The sequence below is a fragment of the Varanus komodoensis genome, unplaced genomic scaffold (assembly GCF_004798865.1).
Source record: "Varanus komodoensis strain SLA01 unplaced genomic scaffold, ASM479886v1 scaffold1, whole genome shotgun sequence".
Lineage (NCBI taxonomy): Eukaryota > Metazoa > Chordata > Lepidosauria > Squamata > Varanidae > Varanus > Varanus komodoensis.
The window spans coordinates 68,591,219-68,613,464 of NW_025335268.1; the positions used below are offsets into that span (position 1 = coordinate 68,591,219).

The 22,246-nt window shown below is 43.6% G+C and overlaps 1 protein-coding gene across 6 annotated transcripts in view; it reads left to right on the forward strand.

Moving 5' to 3' along the window:
• USP6NL (USP6 N-terminal like) overlaps positions 1–22,246 on the forward strand; it is a 147,458-nt gene that overhangs the window by 67,411 nt on the left and 57,801 nt on the right. For 3 of the 6 annotated variants that reach the window (XM_044427983.1, XM_044427991.1, XM_044427998.1), the window contains exons 3-5: positions 158–187; positions 8,579–8,652; positions 9,561–9,643. In XM_044427983.1, the coding sequence (XP_044283918.1) occupies positions 158–187; positions 8,579–8,652; positions 9,561–9,643 (187 nt within the window). The remainder of the gene's footprint in view (positions 1–157; positions 188–8,578; positions 8,653–9,560; positions 9,644–22,246) is intronic. The other 3 variants (XM_044428008.1, XM_044428018.1, XM_044428026.1) reach the window with 1 other exon arrangement.

Sequence of the window (22,246 nt, forward strand, 5' to 3'; positions counted from 1 at the left end):
TTTCACATTACATCCAAACCTGGGATTGTGGTTAAGTGTGACCAAAGAAACCAGAATCTGTAAGCCAACCTTAAACCAAAGTTTCTTGAATCCCAGCTTGTTTTGATACATTTAACTACTTTAAGGTGTGGAAATAACACATCTTTCTTCTTTCCAGTTTATTTTCCTGCTTGGGGGAAGCAAACAGGTAGGATGCACTGAGATTGTACTGTACTTGATTAAGTCAGCATTTCTGCCTTATTTTGCACCAATGTGAGTATGAAGTAGAATCTTGTGGCCAACTATAAATAGACTGTATGTACTTTCTAATACTTTAGAGTTGAAAACGGACATGTTCATGGAACTGGTTCTATAATTTTGTGACGTGCCTTGCCATGCTGGGCTTCTGCTCCTTCACATACAGCTAGCACTAAATTAATAGTAATGCCACTTTGGGTCCTGTGTTTCTTTAGCCATATAACCAGGCATTACGGCACACATGTCTCTGATTTTCCTGCGTTAAGCAATATTTAAAAAGAGTAAAACAACATCCATTGTAGGACAAGTATGCAAATCCTCTCTCCGCTTCAGTGGTCTGGATTCATACATAAAGACTAGACAAACACAAGGAGGTACATATATGAAATAGTTGTTGCTAGTCGCGAAGTCGTGTCCGACCCATTGCGACCCCATGGACAACATTCCTCCAGGCCTTCCTGTCCTCCATCATCCCCCAGAGTCCACTTAAGCTCATGCCAACTGCTTCAGTGACCCCATCCAGCCACCTCATCCTCTGCCGTCCCCTTCTTCTTTTGCTATCTATTGTTCCCAACATTAGGCTCTTCTCCAGGGAGTCCTTCATTCTTGTTAGGTGGCCAAAGTATTTGAGTTTCATCTTGTAGATCTCTCTGTTTCAGTCTTGCTGGAAACCAGTTCCATTTTATTTCAGTGGCGCTGTCATGTTGTTATGTGCCATCAAGTCATCTCCAGCTCACGGTGCCCTGTGAATGAATGCCCTTCAGCATGTCTTTTCTTCACAGCCTGGCTCAGCTCTTGTAAACTTTATGGAACTGATCCATCTCATGTCTAGGCTCCCTCTTTTTCCGCCTTCAGTTTCCCTAGGCATTGTTGTCTTCTCTAGTGAGTCTTGCCTCCTCATGATGTGCCCAAAGTATGACAGCTTCAGTTTTTTGCTGAAGGGAAAATTCAGGCTTGATCTCACCTAGGGGCACTTGTTGTCTTACTGTCAGTAGGGTATTTGCAAAGCTCTCCTCCAGCACCTTAATTTGCACGCCTCCATTCTCTTCCTGTCATTTTCCTTAACTATCCTGGTTTCACACCCTCACAGAGTGATCATGCAGATAATCCTTGGCCTTGGTCTCCAGTGAAACCTCCCTACACTTGATGAACTTTTCTAGTTCCTTCATTGCTGCTCTTCCAAGCGCAAGTTGTCCTAATTTCTTGACTGCAGTGCCTGTTTGAACTGATGATTTAGCCAAGTTATGCAGAGTCCTTCACAATTTCAATTCCTTCATCGACATTAAAGTTGCGTAATTCATCTGTGGTCATGATTTTAGTCGTAGTATTTAGCTGTGGTCTTGCTTTTATATTTTCTTCCTTCATATTAATCAGGAGTTGTTTCAGTGAAGTGCTGCTTCCTGTTAATAAAATGGTGTCATCTACATATCTTAAATTATTCCAATTTTCACTCCTCCTTCCTCTGATCCTAATCCAGCATTTCTTATAATATGTTCTTCATAAAGATTGAACGAATAGGAAGATAAAATATACCTTTGCTTGATATCTTTGCCTATATTCAGTTTCTCCACATTCTGTCCTAACAGTAGCTTTTTGTCTGTGATACCAGTTATGCATCAGGCTAATTAAGTCCTGAGGTGCCCCCATTTTTTTCAGAACCTTCCATAGCTTCTTGTGACCCACATAGTCATAGGCTGTAGTCTATACAGCAAAGGCCGGTCTTCTGAAATTCTTTGGTGTGCTGTACTAGTTGGCGTAAGCTTGCTATAGGATCTTGAGCGCATCTTCCTTATTGCACTCCACCTTGAATGGCAGGCTTTTCTCATAGTACTGTCATCGTGCTTATATAATAATTGCTATGGCCCTGGGCATGTTTAGCTTTGTCTCCAACCTTCCACGGCATCGTTTCCTAAAGCAGTGTAACACAGTTTTGCCGTAAACCATGATTAGGTATTTTGGCAAGTTACAGAAGAAATTGCTCCAATCGTAATGACTATGAGCACAGCCTAAGTTGGGAAGTTCTCTACTGCTGCTGCCAAATATATGCCTGCCAAGGGGGCGGTGGGGTCTCCCATCAGTGGGGAGAGATGAAGGAGTCTCCACATGGGGTTGCTATTTCATACTGGGGGCCCTCATGCCCTTTTGTTTGGGAAAAGCAATGCTTGTTTGGAATCAGCAGTGCTTGCTTTGCACTCTCCCTCTTTCAGTGCTCATAAATTAAAGGCTTCAATAAAGGAAACTGTCCCTGGAAAAAGCGGTGTGAGCTTTCCACTTCCTGATGGATATGGAGGGAAACTGCTGACTAGCCCCTGGCATATTTTGTTTCCTCTTCAAGTCCTCTCCCCATCCTTGTCTGAAGTGATTTTGATTTTCAGGGGGCGTTTTCTCCAGCTGTCTCCACCTGCATGATCAACTTGTTTGACAGATTTTGTTCCAGTTAACCTTGTACTGACTTAAGTAAATAGAATTTGGGGTAAAGATAAATAGTATTTTGGAATCAACAGTTTGGGTAGCAGCATAATGACAAGTCACTTACATCCAAGAACAAGACCTGTTGGTAAAGTTTGTTCTTTGAATATGTTTTATTTTAGGAAAGTGTGCTAAATACCACTCATATACCGTGTTTTCGCTCTATAAGATGCACCTGACCATAAGACGCACCTAGTTTTTAGAGGAGGAAAACAAGAAAAAAATATTCTGAATCAAATGGTTTACTAAACTATTTAATAAACTATAACAGAATACAGTAATACCGTATTTCAACCTTGTAAAGTGAACAGCGGTCAACAGTGGCATTAAGAACCATCATCACTGTCATTAACAAAAGAGAGACTTTAAAGTTCGAGTGCTCTTCTAGTTTTCGTTGAACCCATAGAACTCACCATCACTAGAGTCAGAATTTATGAAGCTCTGTTGCTCACAATCACTGACATCACTTTCTTAGTCAGTAGTGGAATTATTGAAGGGATCCACAATCTGCACCAGTTATACAAGAGCTGCTGCAGACAATTCAATAACAAATCTAAAAAAGCCAGTAATGTCCATGCTGCCCTACTAGTAAATAATAGAAAAAAACTTCTGACAAAAAATGAGATATTGTACGGTAAATCAAACACACAGCGGACTAAGTAGCCTTTGAAGAATAAACTTCATACACGAAGGTAATGCTGTTCAAGTATCCACTGATCCTAAAAAAAAGTGTCTGATCAACTAACAGATAACTGATCCATGGAAAGCTTCCTGATAATCACAGGCACATTCCCCATCACTTCCCCATGGGCTTCATTAAAAGACGGGTTACCATTTGAAATTACACACCGACCTGTGATTAACAGCTCTCACCTGCGCCGGAGGAGGGGGGCGGAGCAGGGCGCGCTGAGCGCGTGCCGGCCAGGTGGTGCCACGTGGGGCCGGCAGCATGCCGGCAGTGGTCTTCCGGGCGGCGCGATGGCGGCGGCAGGTCTTCCCAGGCAGTGGGGATGAGCAGTCCGTCTCTCCGTGCAGCCGGCGGGTTAAAGCCCGTGGCTGCTGCTCCTCCGCACCGCTCCCCCTGAGCGGCACAGCTCTCACCTGCGCCGGGGGCAGGGGCAGAGCAGGGCGCGTCGAGTGCGTGCCGGCCAGGTGGTGCCACGTGGTGGGGCCGGCAGCGTCCCGGGCGTTGGGCACACACACATTCGCTCTATAAGATGGACAGACATTTCCCCTTACTTTTGAGGAGGGAAAAAGTGTGTCGTATAGAGCGAAAAATACAGTATGTGTAATAAAATTTTATATGTAGCATTCAGTCTGAAATGAATGTCAATATTGTGCCCTGTTGATTTTTTAAAAATGCAATATTTGAAAGGCTTCCTCTGAGTCTTATCTGCCTAGGAGCATTCAAATGCCAGTTGTGTATTTTTGTATTCTTATCATGCACAGATTACTTTTGGTGACTGATGTGCCATGCATAATGAAAAAAAAGATCTCCTTGCTTGTTATATGCATTCCTTAAACCTCTGAGAAACACGTGGGGATGCATTCAAGTTATGATGGCAAAGTTGGCGACCTGCTTGATTTGGAGTGGGAGAGACCCCTTTTGGAGTCCCCTTTGTTACGAAGCTCATAGATAGTCTTTGGTAAGTCACTAAGATTTAGTCTCAGTGGGGACAATCCTCCACATGCTACTGTGAGCTTCCTAGGGAAGTTCTTCTCTGGTTAAATCAGAGATTGGTGAGCAACTCCCATGATCCCTTAGCTATGTTGGCTGATGAAAGTTATGTGCCAAAGCATCCAAAGGGCCATAAATGGCCCACCTCTGGTTTGCAGAGTGGAGGGGCAGTAGTGGCCTGCTGACAAATCCTATTGCTAGAAGCACTGCTTTCCTTCCAGCTTGGCAACTGGGGCCTAGTGATACGCTTCCAGAAAAGATTTGGCCCAAGGGCCTTGAGCGGCCAGCGGCCAGTCTTCATCTCAGAAGCTGGTGAAATGTAGCTATCACATTTCTATTTCCTCTATTCACCCCTGTTGACTATTTACAATTCTGCACTGAATTCCATGCTTTCACAATTCTCTGCACCTTTTCACCTACTATGTCAATTTTAGTGATAAGTCAAGCCATTAATTCTGCTTCTTGTTCTTACTTGCCCCTAAGTACTTTTCTTGACATGTTATCCGATGCACAGATCCTGGGGTGACTTGGGTCACATTCTAACAGAGAGGGCTCTACCTAGGTACACTCCCATAAAACGAATACAGGGCTAAAGGTCCATTGAAAATAATGCAATTTTGACAAAGCCTTCCTTGAGCAGCTTTTTCTGCACAGCTTATCATTCCTGCCCCTTCTAAACACATTCCAACCATCGAAATCATGCCAGGACACCTCATTTTTCTAACCCTAACCCTACCCTGGTGCACACCCCTAACCGTAATATAGGTGTTAAATACCGGTGGAGATAATGCAATTTTGAAAAAGCCTTCCTTGAGTAGCTTTTTCTGCACAGCTCAACATTTCTGCCCATTCTAAACACTGTCCAACCATCCAAATCATGCCAGGACACCTTGTTTTTGTAACCCTAACCCTACCCTGGTGCACACCCCTAACCCTAATATAAGGGTGAATACAAGTGAAAACAATGCAATATTGAAAAAGCCTTCTTTGAGTAGCTTTTTCTGCACAGCTCAACATTTCAGCCCCTTCTAAACACATTCCAACCATCAAAATCATGCCAGGACTCCTCGTTTTTGTAACGCTAACCCTATCCTGGTGCATACCCCTAACCCTAATATAGGGGTTGAATACCATTGAAAGGGGAGATTTTGAGAAAGCCTTCCTTGAGTAGCTTTTTCTGCACAGCTCAACAATTCTGCCCATTCTAAAGACCATCCAATCATCCAAATCATGGCAGGACACCTCGTTTTTCTAACCCTAACCCTACCCTGGTGCACACCCCTAACCCTAATATAGGGGTTGAATACCATTGAAAGGGGAGATTTTGAAAAAGCATTTCTTGAGTAGCTTTTTCTGCACAGCTCATCATTCCTGCCCCTCCTAAGCACATTCCGACCATCAAAATCATGCCATGATACCTCATTTTTTTAACCCTTACCCTATCCTTGTGCACACCCCTAACCCTAATATAGGGGTTAAGTACCAGTGAAGATAATGCGGTTTTGAAAAAGACTTCCTCAAGTAGCTTTTTCTGCAAAGCTCAACATTTCTGTCCATTCTAAACACATTCCAACCATCAAAATCATACCAGGACATCTTGTTTTTCCCACCCTAACCCAGTGATGGCGAACGTTTTAGAGACCAAGTGTCCAGACTGGAACCCAGAACCCTTATTTATCGCAAAGTGGCAACACTGCAATAAAACCTGAAAATGGAGGTTTTAGTTTAGATAAAACAACTAACAGCCATTCCAAGCAAATGCATATATATTCTTCGCATTGCACTGACTGGCCATGTGGAAGCTCGGATAAGGCGTGGCTAATGGGTTGTGGCTCGTGACGTCATTGCCTGGCACCACTACTCCTTTCCGGGCATGTGCATGGCCCCTATCTATGCTGTTTTCTGATGCTCGGTTGCCAGTACGATGCTGGGGCGACTTGCCTCATGTGCCAGCAGAGAGGGCTCTGCGTGCCCACTGTGGCACACATGCCATAGGTTCACCACCACTTTACTACAGCAAGGGTAGGCAGCCTGTGGCCTTCCAGATATTTTGGCCTTTTACTCTCATGAGCCCCAGCCAGCATAGTTAATAGTGAGGGATTGTGGGAGCTTTCGGTCAAAGCATCTGGGGAGCCAAAAGTTATCTTCCCCTGTGTTAGAGTTTGGCTTAGCAGCTTTGCAAGTACAAGTGAAGGACTGGGGAACTTCAAGGCAGGTGAGCAAATACAGCAAAAGGAGTGAGAGGAGGGTCCTTTCTGCCCTGCCGTTTTGTTTCCCAGCCTCTACATCTGCGTGATTCAGTATCCCAGTTTAAATAGTATATTGACTGTATTACTATTTTCTCTGGACTGTAGTTACTGCAAATCGTATTTTATTCCTTTATATGGATGCAGGTGGCACAGTGGTTTAAACCGCTGTGCTGCTGGGCTGGCTGATCGAAAGGTTGCCAGTTCGAATCTGCACAACGGGGTGAGTTCCCGTTGCTCCGTCCCAGCTCCTGCCAGCCTTGCAGTTCGAAAGCATGCAAATGCAAGTAGATGAAAAGGTGCCACTTCGGTGGGCAGGTAACAGCGTTCCGTGCACTTCGGTGTTTAGTCATGCCGGCCACATGGCCACGGAGACTGTCTGCGGACAAGCGCTGGCTCCCTCGGCCAGGAAACAGAGGTGAGCACCGCCCCCTGGAGTCAGGCATGACTGGACTTCACGTCAAGGGGAAACCTTCACCTTTACCTTAGAGATGTGCAGCCATTTCATATGAGGGCTAAAGGGGTATGTGTGTTTAAGGATGAGAATGGAAGAGATGACTCCAGTGGCCCCCTCCTTGTCTGCCCAGGCTTTGACTTTCCTGTGTTGCTGGAGAAAGTGTGAAGTCTGTCCCCTTTCAGCCCTCATGCCTCTGCTTGATCAGGAACCCTGGTAGAGTATGGCAACTAATACCACATTCATACTTCCTGTAGGCCTCCTAGCTCAACACAAGATGATCAGGGAGTAAACAGACAGGGAATGGAACTGCTGTATACACACCCCTACCTATCTATCAATCTTTTAGTCCTCACCTGAGTTGGGTTTATATGGTTCTTAGATGTAAGGCTGTTTAAATTGCAGGTACCTTTTTAATATATCCCATGCTTCTTGACATTAGTGTCCTTTCAGACTCAGGAACTGTCTCAGAATAATTGTAAGCCTGTAATGATGCCCTTATTACATTACATTTAATCAGAACTAGTCTTGAATATGTATTGTACAGTGCATTTCTTGTTGTTACTGGTGGCTCAACTGGATGTGCTTGACTGCAGTACCAAATCTATAGAACAATTCCTTCGCCCTTTGTCCCAGCATAGAACAGCTAAAAATGGACAGATCTTTATATAATGTTTTTAGAAGACAATTTAATGTATTGCTTTATCAGTGCTCAGATAGGTATGCAAAAAACCATGAAATATGGTGATGTGGAATTGTCAGTTAAAAGCAATGTTTAGAGCCTCATTTTCATTTTTAGCATCAGTGTCCTGTATTATTTTTGTTGTAGCCAAGTTTCCCTCTCTTTGCACATTCAAGGCAACAAACCCCCTCTTTGCAGAATCTCTTTATTCACTAAAGGATACCCAACAACGTACAACCGTTACAGAATGTGTTCCTGTGCATGCACAGAGCAGCTTGCTGAACCAAAATAAACTACTGCTCCTGGAAACCGTCTCATTCCTGGGCCAGATCCCTTCTGAAGGGCCTGTTTGGAAGCGAGGCCACCTCCTTTCTGTATGCTTGTCTCTAACTGGCATTCCCTCCTTTCCCAATGCCATGTCATGGGATCAAGTGCTATACCAGATTCTTCTGACACCGGACACCTGTACATTTTAGCTAGTCTCAGCCTGTCTGAGCGCTTGTGGAGAGGGGCCTTGGGATAAGCGGGGTTTTTCTCATCTGAAAATATTGACCCCCTTTCTTGAGCTCCCCTTACTTCCTCCCCTTCATCCTCTGTCTTGGAGTCCAGATTGGCACAACATGTGAGTGAAGAACAATTGCCAGCTTCTTTCCTAACCGTTTTCCCCCCAGAGAAAACATTTATCTGCATACAGAGAGAGAGAGAGAGAGAGAGAGAGAGAGAGAGAGAGAGAGAGAGACTGACTGACTGACTGACTTTTCCCCAAATGATAACTATAAGCTGCAATTTAATGTCCATTCTATCCTTTCCAGGTTCAGATGCTGAGCAGGATGCTGCTGTCAAACTTGCCCAGGAACGAGCTGAGATAGTTGCCAAGTATGACAAAGTAAGTTCTTATATCTCTTGCTATTTTTCCCTGATTTCCTGTGCTGCATGAGGAGAGAATTGACAGAGGCACGAGCTTGCTCCTTCCTTCCCGCTCCTTGGCTCCATTCTGAAACAGTAATGGTAGCACCCCACACAGAGTTTTCTTAGCTGGGTACTGCCCAAGCTTGTTTTGACAGAAAAGGGAAGAGGGAAGAGACAGGAAATAGTACAGATCACTTGCTGCTGCTTTGCATCTTGCAAGAGAAGGGGTGCTTCGGAGGCATACAGCTCTTGAAAGAACATAGGGATTGCTTGTTGGATCAATCAGATATTTCTTTAAGTCTTCTTTAAGTTTTAAGTCTCTAGCAGTGGCCAGACAAGTTCCTCTAGAAACATAAGGATGCAGTTTTCTTAGTTGTAGACTTTGTCTGGTAGTTGGAGATACAGTGCCTCTGCACCTGGAAGTTCAATTTAGTAAATGTGGCTAACAGTTAATGTTTTGTAGAGTTATCCCCCATTAGCACACCTAATGCTGTTCTTCTTTTCAAGTGTTCAATTTTTAGCTGACCCCAAGAGGCATAATTACTACTGGAGAAATGGTAGGAGCAAATGATGCTGAAACAATAGGAAAACTAGACACAGCCCAGGTCTGTTTAGGAACAAAACAAGCATGGGCTCTAGTGGAGAGAAGTACCTTTACACATGCAAATAAGATTGAATATGTTGAAAACAAAAGGAAGCAAAGGTCTCACTTCCTGTATGGATCTCCCCTTTGCTTTACTCTGGATAGTAGCAATGTAATGCAATAAAACTGTGGAATTTTCTTCTAGTTGTGAAATTTGTATCAGCCTGTCGGCTCCCTATGCCTACTGCTGTGTTGGGCTGTAAGTAACGATTTCCTTATCTATCTTTATGTGTTTTCTGTAGGGACGAGAAGGTGCACAAATCGAACCCTGGGAAGATGCAGACTACCTGCTTTACAAAGTTACTGATAGATTTGGCTTCTTGCAGTAAGTTCCATAGCTTGGTGAGGGCATGAAATTAAAAGCCTTCATTTTTTTGATTTTCAATTTTGTATGCCTGTTTGGTCAAAGTATTGGCTGCTTACTTCTAGTACAATTGCTTTGTGAATCGGATTCTATTTGGTGAATCAAATTTAAATGGTTTTGCACAGTGTTCTTCATTTATTTATATTCTGCACTTTTCTTACTCAATGATTTGAAATTGATCTGCACTTGGTAATAAAAAAGTATTGACTTTTTCCTTTCCTATGTGTAAAAGTAACAATGAGATATTCTGTGCAACTAAACCTAAGTCAGTGGGATATGTTGTAAATGCTAAAAGGACCATTTTTAAAAGATAAGCTGCAGTCTTTGGTCTTGGAGCATAGCTCTTGTTCCTTTTTCTCCAATAGAAACTAGTCTTACTCCTTATTAACATGCATATCGAAATTTAATTTGTATCAGCCACTGAACATCACAAAATATTGCACAATAGCATTCCTTTAGCTTCCACAGTTACAACTCTTAGTTGCCTAGGACTTTATAAGAAATTAGAAGTATTCCACAGGCTTGTACAATTCAATCTACCTCTCTGTGTAGTTTTCTGTATAGTGTAACTTTGGTGGCAACCATGGTTGATGCTCACCATATCAAAAGGTTTGCAAACCCACTTCAAACCCTGGTTATCAAAGGCAAGTCTGGTACTCACCTGCCAAGTTGAATGCTGGTGCAGCTGTGACACTGCAGCATAGTTAAGCAAATCGTGCAACTAAGGGGCAAATTTGTATTAAGAGAAAGGAAGAGACAGGTCTGCAGCATGCGAACCACTGTCTGAGCTATGGGCAGTGTCCAGCACTGCTGCCCAGCTTACATCATTGACGTGGTTCTAGTATAAGCCGTCTCCAATGAGGTGTTGATAACATGCTGGCATGACAAGGAAGCCCCATGGCACGTACAGGTACTCTGGCAGTGGCGTAAGGGAAGCGGTGGTGCTGGGCACTGCCCATGGCTAGAGACTGGGAATGTTTCATCTGTGCTGCTTCACAATCCTGTGACACATTGCAAACAGCGCCACTTAGCACAATTACTGACGCAAACTTACTGCCTGAAGTAAAAGTGATGAAGTTAAACTGACTGATGTAAAAACAGACTAATATACACTTCCTCATCTCCATTCAGCAAGACACATCTATCCCTGTAGTTGACTGAGACAGAAAAATGTTCCTCATTGAATGAGATGGAGAATATCTTTCTCCAATCAGGCCCCAACTTTGAAGCAATGGAATATAACTAGAGCTGTGGCTACTGACTAAAAATAATAGAATTTCTGATCGGCTCAGGCCTTCGCTGGCTCTTTATCTGCCTTTAGACAAGCCAGGGCAAAGTTCACAATGGTTTATGAACTCTGTATTTAGTGTTCTTCATTTATTGATGCTCCCATCTAACATTCTCCCCCGCTTCACTGTTAGAAAGGTCACATTATCTACAATGGGGTCTGTCTGTTCAGATGTAACGTCTGCAGGCAGAAGACAAGCATTGTAGATAAAGAAGGAAATCTTGATTAATTCAGTAGTGAACATAGGTAAGTCCAGATGTCTTCAGGAAGTTCCCTTTCAGAACTTACATGCCTGCTATTTGAAATATTAATGTTGTGGAATTTTCTTTAATAACTAAGATAGCTTGAAAAGAGAAATCTCCAATATTGGACTTTTATAGTGTTACACAGGGGGCTGGGGGAGAGAGAGAGAGGCTTTCATTTTTGTGTTCATATGCGAACACAAAATATTGTGTGCGTTGTTATTGTGTCCAAAGTATGTCAATTCATTTGGACATTACAAAAGTTCAGTAAATAATAAATATGCAGCTTGAAGAGTTCAAGGCTGTGCATGTGGAAGGATGAATGTGTTGAATATTGCTGGGAAGCTGGGACCACATTAAGAATGTCTGAACTGTTTCCATAAAAATGCTTAACATCTAGGAAAACATCTTGCTTGTGCGTTAATGATCACCTTTGACTGTTGCACATTTGAGGGTGCCTTGCTGCGAAGTCCCTGTTGGCCATGAGAATGTACATAGCATCACGTATAAACTTTCGAGGTGCTGCACATTGTCTTGTTACCCTTTCAGCAACCCTGTTAGGCTAACTGTTAATATCTCCACATGGTCGATGTGTTCGGTGGGGAAAACAGAGAGAGCTCATCACTAAAGTGGACATGCCAGTCAGTTTTCAGTTGATTGCCTAGCTTGGGACTGTGTTGAAATTATATGCCGTGATGTAAGGTAGCAGCTTACCTTTTATTTCGTTAACAAGGCTCCCTAACCTGTTAGCAACATTGCAGTGCTTCGTCTACTGGCAGTTTGCAATTTGGACAGCAGGATAGAAATATAATAAACAAACTCACTTTTGCTAAGCTGGAAAAGCATGTACCTGCAGTTAGATGGGTAACCACATGTTGAAGTAGAGCCCAGGGTTGGACTTAATGGTGTTGTTGTTGTTGTTACATTTGTATGCTACCCCTTAGCCAATCAGGCTCTCTGGGCAACTTAGAATAAAACCGAAATACTACAAACTCACTTACAAAATACGATACTATAATCAAAACAAAAATGCAAAATAAAATTATTAATTACAAAAGCAGTGCAGAAATCAAAATGGAATAATTAATACAGTAGTATAATACATATTATAAACCAACAATAAAATACAGCTATAACCCCCCCAAAAATCCCCCCCCCAACCCAGTGACCATCCTGGCACAGCTGGCTGAAAAGGCATAGCCCTACTTGGCAAAACCTCTGCATCATGGCTACAATGGGGCAACGCCCTCTCCCGCGTCGTCTTCTCCTCCTCAGCAGCAGCAGTCTCACTACCAGTATTGAGCGAGACCCTGCTGCGATGAGAAATGGGGGTGGCAGAAACGATGCTACTCTGCAGAAGGCCCACATGGGCATCAGCTGTACCACCATTCTATTCTAAGCTGAGAGAGCAGTGGTCAATCTTATCCTCAGTTCTACAACTGGGGGAATGATGAAGTTCTTGCACACATGCCAGACGAGTTGACCTTTGCAAGGAGAGCTGTCCACAAAAGGACTTGCCCTTCAGATCTTAACAACGAGGGAGTTTCATGACAAGATAAGTGGTCCTGCAGATGGCAAGTCCTTGGGTCGTTTAAAGAGTGGATAGCCAAAGCAGACCATTGGTTGAATGGGCTTCATGTAGGCCTTGGCACCTCTGGAAAAATCAGAGTGCAAGCAGGAGAAGATAATGAGGAGCTTCAGTAACAAACAGCTTCAGGGACTTGGAAATGACATATTTAGCTCGTTGTCAAGCTAGATCTGTAGTAAACCTTCACAGAGCTTACTTGAAGAGCCAGTGTATTATCGAATCTAGAGTGTTAGGCTGGAACTGAGGAGACCTAGGCTCAAATTTCAACTTGGGTGCAAAGTTCACTGGGTGACTCTGGGCCAATCAGCCTAAGCTACTTCATTGGGTGGTTGTTAAGATAAAATGGAAAGGAAGAATGCATGACACTGTTGTAGTCCCAGGGGTCTTTTCCAGCCCAGGAACCTCACTTCGGATTTGAGCATACTTAGGAAGAAACAAAGCCACCTGCATTGTGGTTGAGATGTGACTCATTGAATACTTGTGGGGTGAAATACAGATGCCGATTATCAGTTGAAAAGCAAAATAAAAGCCTGCAGCCTTTGCTTTAGTCACTGGGCTTCCTAATGTGACTGACATTGCTTTCAGGACACTAGTTACTTGGACACCTTGCACACGTCTGGTTCCAAGCAGGAAACCAATGCACAACACCTCTTGACAGGGAGTTTCTACCGTCCCCCTCTCCCTCTGGCTATCCGTGTGCACAAGCTAGGCTCCTTCCTTGGATGGCCAGAAAGGGAAAGTGGGAGAAGGCCCAGCCACCCCGATTCACTTCAGCAGAAGGGTATGTATAAGCATATTCATCTCAAGGATGAGGAGATGAATTCACAGTCTCTGGTGATATCCTAGCTCCACTGAGGCCCAGCAGGTTTCTCCTAGCAATTATGCCAACAAGAATCTGTGGCTGCACTTAGTAATGCCTGCGCTGGCCACTGAAAAGTGCACTTAACTCCTCGTGATAATGGCCCAGTGTGCGTGTATTAGAAGAAAAGGTGAGGTATAAACAAATCTAGCTTGTTTTCCTTCCAATTTTTTTTTTTACTATTGTCACCACTGCCATATCAAGAATGTGGCCTGCAGGAGAATGGAGGTAAATCCCCACCCCAGTTGCCCTAGATCGTCTATCCTTGGCTTAAAACTTCAAAGGTTGAAACCAACACTCTGAACTGGGCTCAGAAAACAAATGCCAGTCATTACACACCTTTCCGCACTGGGGTGTTACGAGCATGATTTCATGCTGCAGCTTAGCTGCTGCAGTTGGCACCAATTGAAACTTTCAGGTACTTTTCCAAGGTAGCCCTAGAAAGGCTGTTCCCGAATGCTCTCACTCTGATGTAACAAAAGGCACAGGTAATCATTAATTGGCTTAGCTAATTCACAGATAATTGAATCGGATGAGGCCAATTCAGAAATGGTTCCAGCTTGTACACTAGACACAGTTTTGCAAATGTGCTCCTTGCTATTGCCTCCACCAGAAAGTCCAGGGATGGTGTGGGATCAAGAAGCATTTCTACACTTTAAGCCTGGCTTAGCAAGGGGAGCATAACCCCTTCCATAGTGTGTAGATTCCCAGTCCTGAGCCAGGCTTTCTGCAGCCCACCAGTACTTTTGTCTTGTCTGGTTTAATTTCGGCTTCTTCACTGCCATCCAACCCGTAGGTGCTGATACTCTTGATTTATCATCTTGTTTTTCTTTATTTTCATAATTTTTATGCTTTAAAATACTCTTTGATAAGTTAATTGGCCAGAATAATTATTTTGCTGCTCAAATCATCAACCTGATGGCAGAAGCAAAATCTTGTGTGTCTGTATTCATACAGTGAGCAGGCAAATGTGTTTATCTTACTCTATTAAAATGAATAACTCATCAGACTTGGATTTTCACTTCAAACAGTATTTCCTTTTTTCTTTATTAAATTTAGAGGCATCTCTCATTCTTAAAAGCCAGATGGGTGCATGTATACTGACAGCTTCCTGTGTTGCCCAAAACACAATTTAAAGTTCATTTGCTTTTAAGTATAGTGAAAGTATAGTGACCACTGTTTTGTCACCGTGGATGACATGACAAACAGCAGTGAAGGGAAAATGAAATCAAAAATTTCCCAGTTGTTTCGGGAGAAGAGGAGGCAAGACAGCATAAGAGTGGGAGGCTCACTGAAGCTTCTTCCTGCAGCTACACCTCTTGCAAAACCCTATGAATTGTGCTCTCTGCATTGGCCACTAATCAGTGTATGTCTCCTTATTTGAAGGAAGCAAGCTCAGGAGAGTGACCAATGCAGAGATGCAGTGGGCAGTCTCACCTGTGTGTAGGCAGTTCTGCTGGATGGGATCAGTAGTAACCCTGCTTCCCAGAAGTGGGAAAATGACTTGCACCCAATGGAGCCAGTTGGCTAGTCAAATCCTGCAGAGACTAGTGGATGTTCTATTTTGTGAGGTTACTTTTACTATTTAACGTAGTTTTTACAAGGCATCTCTGTGTCATATACACAGTTTGGGAATTACGGGCTGAACATCTTTTCAGTGGAACTGACTTTAATACCACAGTGGAATCCACATTCACAATGGTTGTAGTTCTCCATGTCATGTTAATGCTACTAATTTCATTTTCTAATACGTTGCTGTAGCTAAGTGGCCTCTAGGATATCATCAGACATGAAAATTTGATTCTACAGTGCAGAACTTGAATACTCTGGTTTGGTCTGGGTAAATGAAATGAGTTATATTGCTGACTGACTTGTATCCTGATTTCAAATTGAAGCTGTACATTGGTACACCTAAAGCTGTTAAGTGGGTCAGATATATCTGCTATAAAAATGGGAAAATCTGCTATAGTATGTCACAGTTGCACAGCTAAGCACCCATCAGTCAAGAAACACTAAAATTTAGCACAGGCAGTCCTTCATGCTGTTCAGTTATCCTTTTATCAGTATTTTCCGTTTCTCAAATTTGGGTGTGTTCCTATGGGTGCTATATATCACTAGACAGCTAGGCGATTTAAACTCTGAATTTGGGGTGGCCTCCCTCCAGCCCCACAGTTGTTTCTGTTCGTTTTGCACTGACTGTGGCTCCAAGGATTCAAGACCAACCTTGGTGCTTTTGTTGCAGAGGGGGAGGAGTGAAGCTAAAAGGAATCGTGGAGGGGCCTCCAGCAATGCTCCCGGAGGGTAGAAGGAATAGAGAAACAATCCCCGTCTCATACTCCTTTGGTCCTTCACTGGATGCTTGTAATCCTCTGAGTGCAGAGGGTCGTGGACAGCCGCATTCGATGGGGCCCATAGTCAACCATTTCATGCTTTGATAGTATTTACTTTTATGGGTATTATTTTCTATGCTATGAGATATGGCTGAAGCCTCTTTAACCCCTGTGTAGGCCACCAGTAGAGGTGCAGGCACAGGCTTAATGGCTGTGGAAGTACAAAGAATGTCTGTGGTTAGCAGAATTCAAAGGGCAGATAAAGGTTTTCTTTCTGTTATGTTGCCCTGTGAATGCATCTATACTCTCCCCTGACGACATCTGGAAGATCGCTCCATAGTAACTCCTGGTCCCAATGAATCCAATTTGGTAGAGCAATGCTTTTCAGAAATCCATGCTTCTGTCCTGTAGAATGAACCAGTGAATGTGTATCTGCCAAAGTTGTACTGCTTCCATCTTCAAGTTAACTATCCAAGTGGAGATCTGTCTCTACTAAAACAAACAAGATGTAATAGTAGGTTCCATATGCACTAATGCCAGTCCAACAGTCAGTTGCACACTTGATCTGTGCCACTGTACTACTTGAATAGTTGTGGGGCTGATTGCAACTTGCTCCTCCTCTTTGAATTTGAACCATCACATTCAGTACAGGGATACCTGTACTTTATGTGTGAAGACACTTGTGAGGAGGGGACTGGGAAGTCTGGAGCTGATGATAGTTATGGAAGAGAAACCTCAGCTTATTTGCCCTCAGAAGCACCACAACATCCTAAAGATGTAGAGATAGTGTTTACAGCAAGAACATAAGGATTGGCTCCTTTAGAAGTAAACCGCAAGCCTGTTTTACTTTCCCTTAGCAGAGGTCCTTTCTCTGAGCATCTGTGTCCATGGAAAACATATGGCTTGACACTATAACTAGCCATCTCCCTCGTTATTTTACTTGCTCATTTGGTGGTCAGCAGTTTAGGAATGAGAATGCGCAACTGTACCTGTACTTGGTTGAGAGCCAGATTGTCTGCAGTCATTAATTTAACTGCTGCATGTTACTTATTTCTCATAGTTCTCTGTTTTGGGTCAGCTATTTTCCCAGAATCATAAAGAATACACCGCAGTGTGCTTCTGCCTATAGCATAGGGCAAATCCACGCCAAAAAGTTACTTGTCTGATGAAGATTTCTTCAAGCTGGAAAACTGCATTGAGTAAGACTTCCCATGCAGAAGGTGGATGCTCCCTCTCTCATACTAGAACTTGGCAAATAAACTCAATTGGCAGAGGATTTAGTACAAAGTGTTACTTCAAGTAATGCCTAATTTGAGCATGGATTTTACTGCCCCAGAGGTCTTTATGATGTTCTCCCTCAGGGGATCTCGTGAAGGGGAAAGCAGGGCTAATCCCAGTGGCTGCGCTCTCGCTCTCGCAGGCATACCTTACCTGAGTCTTTCCCACCCCTGGCGTGTTGATAACTGTGCAGTGAGGATCCCGCATAATGATAACAGCTTTTCTGTGGAAGGCTTGGTGCCACCTTGCTTGTGACCCCCCCAGAAGGGTTGACTGTGTGAAGAGGACTGGATGGAGCTGAAGTGTAGTCAATAGGTCAGATGCCTGTTGACATATGCATGCAGAAGGGGCTTACATGGCATTGACTAATCTTGCTAGCTCTATAAGTAGACCTCTTTGTCTAGAGGCGGAATGCCATTAGGTATCAGTCGACACTGGGAGAGGGAGGGCTCTTCATGCGCCCCTTGTTGCCTCCCTAGCGACACCTGGGTGGCTGTTGCATGGAAAGAACAGGGTGCTGGACAAGGATGCACTTTTGGTCTGATTCAGCAAGGCTGTTCTATGCCTCGCCCAGGCTGCACAGGTACAGAATCTTGATATACATGGAGGGCAGCCTGGCTAGTACCAAGGTATGTTTGGCTACTTAGCACTGATGTATTTTTAAGGCTGGTTTCATAGGTGTGAACAAATGATCTGGTTCACACATACCAACAACTCAGAATATGGGTTCCCTTCCTGGATCGTTTTTGGTTAACACAACATGGATAAACCATAATGCAAGCTTCGCTCTTACCAGCGAACCACAGTTTGAAGCAGCTCATAGGCTTGGCTGGCCTTATGTGCAAGCACGGCCAATATCTAAAGGGTTGGGTTAAGTGGCTTGTTTTACATGGAGGTGCTTCTGAATAGCACCCATGGTGGTCAGGGTAGCGTTGCGTGTAGCTTGCTTTGCAGTGCATTAAATTGTGGATAGAAAATACAGGCCCAAGAACGCACCTGCACATGCTTAAATTGCTTCGGGGTCCAAGATGTAACTTACCTTCAGTGAAACAAAACTTTCTAATTGTAATAAGGAATTACATTTTTGAGAAGGCCATGGGATCCCTATTTCCCATCCATGAGTCTAGAGCTGGCATGCTACTCAGAAATTTAAACAAAAAAAAAACTCCCCAGAAGATAGGCTTGTCAAGGCCCTTGCTAATTTACACTGAAAATGCACAGGGATTCAGCATGAGAGAGAGAGAGAGAGAGAGAGAGAGAGAGAGAGAGAGAGAGAGAGAGAGAGATTGATAGATTACATTTGTATGCCGCCCAATGGTGCCATAGCACCTCCTTTTTAACACAAAGGAATGTGGCACTTCTTGTGCATTTCTACTCTAGAAGAATTATACTCAGTTTTGAAGAGACTGTCAAATTCCCACATGAATTGGCCACCATTCTATAGTTGAGGATCTCCCCATCCCCATCCCCCCCCCCGTTTAAACAACATTAAATGAAATTGCTAGTTGAACTTGGATTGGCTGGTGTCACCTTCTTTCCAGTTCTGTTGTCCCACAAAGACTTAGATTCCTCGTTTGTATCAATAAGCACAGCTCCAGCCATTTTGTCAGAGCTGTGTTGCTTGTCTCCAGCCGATGATCCACAGTATAATTTTATCCCCTGGCTTTTGACGGTTTGTTAAACTGCTGAACATGTTTTGACAAGAGCGTGCTAATGCTGTGGATTAGTGCTCTGCCTGGGGGCATACACCGGGCAGTAGAAATCAGTATTCTGTGGCTTGCAAAGAGGTTGGCATGTACCCTCTTTCCTATCCCGCTTTATTCTGTAAATGTAATAAATTTTAGCAGCAGGTGGGAAAATGAAAATAATGAGCCTAAGAAATAGATTTCAATCAAACCTGAAGTACATTAAATATCTCCATTGATTTCTTTTTTAATCTTCACTTTTGAAACAAATGTGTTCAGCGTGCATAACTGCATTTTTTTCCATCCCTACATTTTTCCCTGTGTAGATCTTACCAATTTAGATCACAGGGTCCTACTGCTAAGCTGTCACTTAGTCCTGTTGCTTTTACTCATTTCTGCACAATGCATGCTTAAGCAGCCCATGGGCCCTGAAGCCCTTTGGGGATTTTTTCCCTGACTCTTCATGCTGTCACCCTAGAGCAATTTTTTTCTGTAACCTGGTCCTGTCCAAATGTGATGAACTACAGTACCCATTACCTAGCCAGAATGGCAGCTAGCTATACTGGCTGAGGATGGTGAGAGTTGAAGGTTTACCCTAGGGAGTGACTAGATAAATCTAATGAGGCAGTTGTCTGGTTGCTCCAGCTCAATGCTGATTTTTTAACTGCTGCAATTATTTTTATGATGTAGAATTTTATCATTTTACCTGTGTGATCCATGCAGAAGTGTTTGTTACCGGATAACCAATAGAAATACTGCATGCAATAAATAGGTACATAAAAATCCATGCTAAAATGTGTACAAAAATCAATAACTTCCATCAAGAGCAGCAGGCCTCCTGTATTAAGGGGAAGAGCTCTAATGTGGAGTGCTGAGTTACAAACCTGCCAGTTTCGGCTCTCTAACGGTCCCGCTCCCCCAGAGGATGCCTTTCTTAGTAACCAAGCTGAGAGGACACAGGCGTTAGCATACAGCTAGATAAGATTAATTAGGGGCCGCCCCCTCAGCTGACCATGCACACCTTGCAGGCGCTTATCTGGGAGTAAATAAGGAAGCTCTGTGCAGCTGTCCTGAAGAATGCGTTGGAGTATCAGCCTGCAATAAAACTTGAGGAAACTTTGCCCTTGTTTCTGTGGCTCCACTTGCTGGGGCAAAAATCCCTTAATTATGATGCATGGCCTCCCTGGAACAGTGTCTGCAGACCCATAGTGGGATGAGTTGCACAATTGGATGTTATAAGATTTGAGCTAGCTTCTGTAATAACCTTAACCCATGAGTAATGTGAGTACCTCGTTTGACACATTTTTCCCCCTGAAAGATGTATGAAAACCAGCACCAGCTGCCTCAGCCTTTGTAATAAATTTAAAGATCCGACTCCATTCATCACTTCAAATCTAGTCAAAATGTGCTTTTGTCAACAATGCGTGTTCTTCATGAATTCTGCCTATTTCAGAAATGCTGCTATTGTGCTGTAGAACCTTCAGTAGTTGTGCCACCCCCTTTCCGAAGTGCAAACATGAGGATGGTGCAGCAGTGTTCTCATTTTCCAAGCATGTGCCTCAAGATTCTGCTTGATGTGCATCCCGGCAAAGCACATGTCTGGTCCACATGTGCTCTGGTGGACTACAGACATGGTAGAGTTCACTACTCTATTTCAGACTGCAGGAAGGTGATGCGAGTTTAAATGCTCTTCTACAATATAAATCTTCTTATAAGGCAAAAGCTAGTATAATAGGAAGGAAGAGTGTTGTTCAGCTCCCTTCCTGCTGTGTTTGTTTTCTGCTTCCAAGTAGTTGTTAGGAAAACATTCAAAGATGTGGGAAATCTATTATCTCCTTCACCCCTTCAGTTCATAGAATCATAGAATAGTAGAGTTGGAAGGGGCCAGAAAGCCATTGAGTCCAACCACCTGCTAAATTACACCATCCTGTGACTATCATGATTTTTTTTGTAATGTCTCCAGTGAGGGAGAAGCCACACCTTCCCCAGGTAATAGTTTCCATTGTTGTACTGCTCCATCAATGAGGAAATTCATCCCAGTAGCTAGTCCTAATCTGGTTCCTTTTAACTTAAGACTGTTATTCTGTGTCCTACACTCTGGAATGAATGAGCAGAGATCTTGTCCTTCCTCCTTGTGGCAGCCTTTGAGGTTCTTGCAGAGGGCTATCGCATCTCCCCACAGTCTTCACTTCCTGAGGCTGAGCATGCCCAGGTCTCTCAATCTTTCATAACAGGGCTTTGCCTCCAGTCCCTGAATCATCCTTGTTGCCCTCCTCTGCACCCCTTCTAGCTTTTCTGCGTCTTTTTAAAACTTGGGTGCAGAACTGAGCACAGTCCTCCAGGTGAGGTCTAGCTAGTGCTGAGTGTAGTGCAACTAGTACTTCACGTGTTTTGGAAGTGATGCTTCTGTCGACGCAGTCCAAGGTAGCATTTGCCCTTTTTGCAGCTGCTTCACACATTTGCACACCCTGCTGTAATTTAGTGCTGCCAAGAGAAAAGACAGCCCACCAAGTAAGTTCCCGGAAACTCCAGGTATGGCTCTTGGGAAAATTTCTGAGGTGGGGAACGTCTCTTGATGATGATGATGAAGATGGTATTTAACTTTGTATAATACTTCTCATATATTTTTCTCAGTCCTTAAAACAAATGCCACAGCGAAACATGCCAGCTTTTTTTGTGGTCCCACAAGATTGTTCCACTTTCTCCACACAAAAATAAAAATCCAGCTCCAGTGGTACATTTCTGAAGTTCTGAACCCTGACCCTCCTGTGGCAAACAAAGTTGTAGTGGAGAGCAGGACATAAGGCAGGTTCGGCTGTGGAGGAAACAGGGCCACTACAATAGTCATAAATCCAAATGCTTCTTACGTTAGCAAAAATTGACTTTTTAATCATCTTTGGATGTGTTTAGTTATTTCATTAAATCACAGCATAGCTCAGCCTCAAGAAGAGAAGATTATGAGGGGATATGATAGCATTGTACAAGTACCTCAATGGCTGTTACAGAGAGGAAGGAAAAGACCTCTTCTCACTCACCCGTGAGTATAGGACATGGAACAGTGAACTGCAGCACACCAGGGTCAGGATAAATACCAGGAAAAGCTTCCTGTCAGTGGAGCCAGTTGCCGAGAGAGGTTGTGGGCCTCCCACACTAGAAACATTCAAGGTGAAACTGGACAGTCATCTGAGAGGGATCGTGTGACTTGATGTCCTCCACTAGCTGCCTTGGCCCCTTTGGATCCTATTCTTCTATGAATCTGTAAAACTGCCCTGAAAATCTTAGCAGTATTTAATT